The 6,000-nt window shown below is 35.1% G+C and overlaps 1 protein-coding gene across 3 annotated transcripts in view; it reads left to right on the top strand.

Moving 5' to 3' along the window:
- SSBP2 (single stranded DNA binding protein 2) overlaps positions 1-6,000 on the top strand; it is a 141,048-nt gene that overhangs the window by 113,232 nt on the left and 21,816 nt on the right. For all 3 annotated transcript variants that reach the window (XR_001873358.1, XM_017806119.1, XM_017806118.1), the window contains 3 exons: positions 240-307; positions 4,523-4,571; positions 5,637-5,672. Coding sequence is in view for 2 of the 3 variants with exons in the window: in XM_017806119.1 (XP_017661608.1) it covers positions 240-307; positions 4,523-4,571; positions 5,637-5,672 (153 nt within the window). In the remaining variant the exon portion in view is untranslated. The remainder of the gene's footprint in view (positions 1-239; positions 308-4,522; positions 4,572-5,636; positions 5,673-6,000) is intronic.

Here is a 6,000-nt window from a genome sequence, read left to right as displayed (position 1 = left end):
TCACCTAAAAAATCCACTGCGCAGGCTCGAAGGGGCAATGACCTTTCCCAAATCTTAGCTCGCGAAGACTGGCCATTATTAAGTCAACAGTCAGGGAACTCCTGAAAGCATGAAAGGCACTGGCCTGTGCAGGCAGCAGTTCCATGGGGACATCATTAACCTACTGTCCTTTCTTTTCCCCTCCTCTTTGGTTTTGTTTTTTTGTTTCGTGGTAGTCTGACCCTTGGTTGTCATTGCAGAACTATGGAGGTGCCATGAGACCCCCACTCAACGCTTTAGGTGGCCCGGGGATGCCTGGGATGAACATGTAAGCACAATAATAACTCTTACACTATCTAGAAAATGTCATTATTTCGCTGTAGAAGTATCATTTGCGATAGATCAGACGAGGATAACATGCTTTGATAACTAATAAATGAAATTTTAAGAACTGGACTCAGAGTCTCTCACAGGAAGCTTTGCTGTCCCAACAAGTCTGTACAAATACTCAGTTTCTTTCACAGATCAGACTTCAAATATTGGGAATATTTTGTCAGTATAATCACTGAAGAACGCTACAACTATGGCTCTTCTCTGCAAAATAAATCAGTACTTAATTTTAACAAAATAGCCATTGTCTAGAACTATTAAAAAAAAGTACATTTGAAAGAAGTGGTGATGATTCTTTCTCAATTGCTGTTTTTATTTCCATAACTACATTAATTTCCCCTCTAAACAGAAGAGCTTTATAGATATGAGTATATTTTTTTCAGTTTTTCTGTGTTGTTCTGGAGCTGGATCATCATCTGGTAAAAATTTAACAGAATTCAGTTAAGCCGTACTGATTTATTCCAGGCACTGGTTTAGCCATGGGATTGTATTATGCCTTTTATAACTGAAGACAACCCCCCTTTCTAATTGTGTAGAAATACTTCAGATGTAAAATAAGGAAAACACAGTGATATGCTTTTTGTCATTATATCGTAGACACCCATTTTTTCTCTTGTGTTTATAGAAAACATAAATAAAAAATTGTAATTTTCATTTCAAGTAGACCTATCAACTTGAGAAAGTAAAAGAGGCGTTGAGATTGATAATAACATTAAAAAAGAATAAATCTAATCCACCATATTCTTAATTTATTCTGGTTTCTAGACATGCCTTGAGTTCTTGAAGTAAAATCTAAAGTTGTGTGTTACTCCTATCATAGACATTACATATGGGACTCAAGTAATTCTAGGAGCCTTCTCAAGAGTAGGCATTTATGCTTTTAAATTAAATTGATGTAAAACAGATATTTAGATATTTGAAATTCAGTGTGAGTGTAGAATAAGCACTATAGAGGATTTCCTCAGCAGAAGTCTGAATTATAAGAAAAGAAAATTAACTTCCCAAAATAAAATGTCGTAGAAGTAAAACTGAGGATAGATAAGATATTTTGAAGGTATTTGTCCACATAAATGAGAGTTTACATAGGAAAAATAAGAAAAGAGGTTTCTGGATGACAAGAATTCCTGGCCTACCAGAAACAGAGAAGATTCATGGAAATGCTAATGTTGCAGCATTTAATAAGCACATTCCATCAAACAGCGGAGTTGCTGTGATCTGGTTTTCTTTAAATTGTATTTTCGGGACACCACGGTTTTTCAGATTTCAGTTAACACTGAAATTTCAGTGAAGACTCGTTGTCTGGTCAGTTCCAGCATTCAGGATCAGAGTTCATCAAGGATGGCCCATGGGCAGTGGCAGTGGACGGACGCAGCTGTACTAAATGTGTTCTCTGTTTTATCCCTTACAATTTATCTAACGGTTAGTGCAGGAAACAACAGTGTGAGTCATTTAGGGAAATTAAAATTCCAGGAAAAAGGAAAACTGCACATAAGGGCTGTTGCCTTTTAGTAACCTACAGTTGTCTTTACATACCTGTGTATTTTCTTTACATGGCAATTTTCACTCTTCTTTTAATGTTTTTGGACTTCTGGTAGTGTTAAAATCCAAAAATGTATGCCTGCAGAAAAAGCTGCCATTTAAAAATCCAGCCTTTTCTTCTTGGAAAGCTCAAAAGGAAGCTGCTTTGGTCAAGAGCAGACCATCTGCCAAATATAATTGTACATTTTTCTGGGTGAAAAAGTGTCCTTTGCTGTTGAAAATGGCAGCCTGGGGGCTCATAGACAGCATTTCAGTCCATGTACTCCACTAGTGCAGCACTCCTAAGTAATTTTTTCCTCTGTCATCAGTAATACTGTCAGATTTCTGTTTGAAACAGAAAAACCCATGTTTTTCTGCAGAATAAGTTTATTTTATCTTTAAGTTTTTAAGCTAAGATTTGATGTAGCTGTTTTTAGAAAAATGTCATGTCTTTGTGGGGGAAAAAAGCGCCATTTTTTGGAACGAAGAGGCAGATTTCAGGGAGCAGTGTTACGTTTCACTGGTGCTTTCCTTGTGTGACCTGCAGTGCTGTCTCAAGCACTGAGAATATCTCTGTCATGCCTCAAAAAAAAAAAAATGTGATTTTGTCTTTTTACTTCAATTCACAAACTTGTGTCTGGATGTTTAATTTCCTGATGGAATATATTTGCCTCTTGGGAAACTAAAATTTCAGATTTTTATTTTTCTAAGCACCAGGATTGACAAGACAGGACAACTAAGCTGAAATTGGTCATAGTGGTAAATACTTCATTAATTATTTTGGAATTGGTACATTTATAATAATGTTTCATGACTCTGCTTCCAAAATAAACATTTACTGAAGGGCAAAAGACCTGCTTGCCTTGGATTGAAAAAAACTGCAGGTTGGGGTTTTTTCAAGTGTGTTTTGTAAGCATTTGGCTCCACAAAATCCATATGGCTTTACAGCAGAATCTGCTGCAGTGATTTTTGTGTCTATTCTGAGACCTGGCCAATAAATTCGAAAATTCCAATGGCTTTTTAGATAAAAGGTGAGTTTTCTGGTCTAGGGGTAAATTCCTAAATTTATCTGAGTTACTTAATTGGCACAGAAACAAGTGCAGGGTTTTGAGGTGAAAACAGACTTTTAAGTGTTGTTACAAATATTCCTGATTTCTTTCTCTGAGAGGATCCAATAAACCAAATAAATGTAGGAAAAAGAACAATGAGGGGGGGGAATTAAAGAACAGTAATATTTCACCATCTCATGTTAGCATTGGAGAAATTGCTGAATATTTGACATGAGAAGTATTTCCTCCCAATTAATAAGGCAGAAAAGACCCTCACCAACATTCCTGATTTCCAACATTCCAACAATAATACCAGTGGAAATAAATCAGTTTTCAGTTGATTTTTTTTCTTTTGAGGTAATTCCTTTATAGTTTCATCAACAGTGTAATAAAAAAAAATACGATTAAGTATTAAATCCCTCAGGCAACATAGGCACTTAATAGTTTTTAGTTTTGGAAGACCTAAAAAAGGGATAGGAAACTGTATGAACTCATTAATAAGGTGTGATTTTTTTCTCTCTGTTTAAATCACTCCCCCGTGCTGGTGAGCTGTGGTGGTTAATGTTGCTTTTCTACAGCTAATGAGGCCAAAATGCCATTTTAAATGTGGAAGTTTTGTCATCTGCTCTGTTGTCACGGCCTTCAAGAAGTGATTCTGTCTTGTTTATAAATAACGAGAAGCTCCTAATGCTCCCAGAAATAATTATGGTTCCTGTGACTGTAAATATGGAGATTTTACCTCTTGTGTGGCTTTAGTTCCCTCAGGATTGTTGAGAGATGAAGCCTCACCGCCAAACTATTTTTCTGAGCTCAGCTGAGAGTGAGAAACTTATAAAAACAGCAAGAATTGTGAGAAAAACATTCTCAATCTGAAGAGTTTTCTGGTTTTAATAAATAAAATTTATTATTGTTGTGGTGATTATTATCATTATTACTGGATAATTTTTTTTGTTGTTTTTACCATCATCATCATCTAGGGGCTATACCAACATATTTTTCATGGCCTGTTCTTTTATAAATTAGGTGTTCTCAAAACATGTCTCATATAGCATAATTTTATATTTTATTTTTATTTTATATTTATTTACATTTAATGTATATATTTATTTTTTAGTGTTACTTATTGCTATTTCTATTTATTTTATAATATATATTATATATAATATATAATAATGTAATTTTCTCTTTTATGTAGCATATTAATAGCATAATTTCTGCTGGTGAAACCTTACTATATTGCAATATTCTAGATCCATAATGAATTGCCTGCATCCTCAGTTCTTTAGGAAGGGGGCTTAATTATGTGAGCAAGATCACTTGTTTTATGACTGAAAGTTTATTTATTTTATGACTAATATTTATTAATTTCACAATAAATAAATTAATCAACTCACCAACTGGTTAAATGGCAGTGCTACAATGAGAATTCTGCTCTAGCATTTTAACTTGGTGTAGTCATGGTTTATAAACTCACTTTAGTTTGAAAAAAGCAACCTTCTTCCTTTCCTGGAGATAGATATTTGTTCCCCAGAGGTGGTCAGAGGATGGGGATGGTTCTGTGTCTCATCATTCATCTTCTGTTACAGGGGTCCTGGGGGTGGCAGACCATGGCCAAACCCAACCAATGCTAATTCTGTAAGTAAATATTAAACATATATTTGACATCTTGTATTTGGGGAAGTATCCTTATGTCAATTCCAGCACTTCATAGCATAAAGGTTATCCTGGGATCCCAGGAGCAGCAGTGCCTGGTATTTCTTCAGAAAACACAAAGTTTTCATTGTCATTCAGGGATCACACATCATTAGTTTAAAAATGTCCATTTTTGGCATTTGCACAAGGGATAACGTGGGTCTGGCTTTTCCTGTTATACAGTTCTTTCTGTTTTCTCAGTTTTGGTGTTTTAATTCTAGTAATGACAGTTGGGGAGGGCGAGAGTTGAAACTCTTCCTCAGTTTTCTTTTGCATGTAGGTACCTGATTAAAATGGGTATTTTTCAACTGATAGTTGAAATATGTTCATTCTCTGAAATTAATTGAGTAGTTCAGTAATAGGTGTATTCGTAACAATCAGTGAATTGACAAGTTGTCTGTCAAGAAATTTGTATTTGTCAGCACAGTTGCTTCTCCTGCATCAGCACTGGCTGGAGTTACTTTGGAGAATAATTGCAAAGGCTGTCATAAAGAAGAAAATCAGATTATTCACAGGATTTCTCCGGATACCCTCTTTAACAAACACCACACTTGAATTTGAAATGAAAACTGCCCTTGGGGGAAAAAAAAACATAATGCAAAGAAATAGAGGTGTTTTCTGGGTTGAAAAATATGATAGTTTTCTTTCCTTTTATGGTTAAGATTTTAATCAAAATTATGTATCTGTAAGAATATACAAATTCATTTCATGCTTGGATGGCTCTGAAGTCCTGTGGACTGAAATGCAAGTATGTGCTGCTGAAGCTTATAAACCTTATAAAGTATATTGCCTTAATAATATTAAAGCTTTTGATATTTTAATATTTTTATAATTAATACTTTAATAGTGCTGAAAAGATGTTTATTTTGATGACAAAGTAATTTTTCCCATAATTTTAACTGTGTGTTTTAATTACCCTAATTAAAAAAATAAGCATTAACCTGCAGCTGCAGGGACTCCCATGTTACTGCAGAGGAAATCAGTGTTTTGTCTCTGTTGATATTACAGATACCTTATTCTTCAGCATCTCCTGGGAACTATGTAGTAAGTACATTTGTGTGTGTTTGTTTGTTTGACATCACATTTTATTTAAGCAAAAAAACCCAGTCCAGATGTTGAGAGGAGCCCCCGTGTATTGGTTGTGAGCGGCACATCTGATCTGCACCAAGGTGTTTTTTCAGCCATTCCTGGTACAGATGTGGGTGTTCTTCAGTGGGACCATTATCAGTCTGGTCAGAATTGCCCTCAGTGCTTTTTGACTCCACTAAACATTTTTATAACTGATACAAATGTATTCTCTTCAATAATAATGGGCAAAAAACCCTCTCAGCTTTCTGGGTAACACAGTGTTTTGTCTGAGCTTCTGAACTTC

This window comes from Lepidothrix coronata, unplaced genomic scaffold (genome assembly GCF_001604755.1).
Source record: "Lepidothrix coronata isolate B3197 unplaced genomic scaffold, Lepidothrix_coronata-1.0 Scaffold14, whole genome shotgun sequence".
Taxonomy (NCBI): domain Eukaryota; kingdom Metazoa; phylum Chordata; class Aves; order Passeriformes; family Pipridae; genus Lepidothrix; species Lepidothrix coronata.
This window is presented reverse-complemented; position numbering and strand designations above follow the sequence as displayed.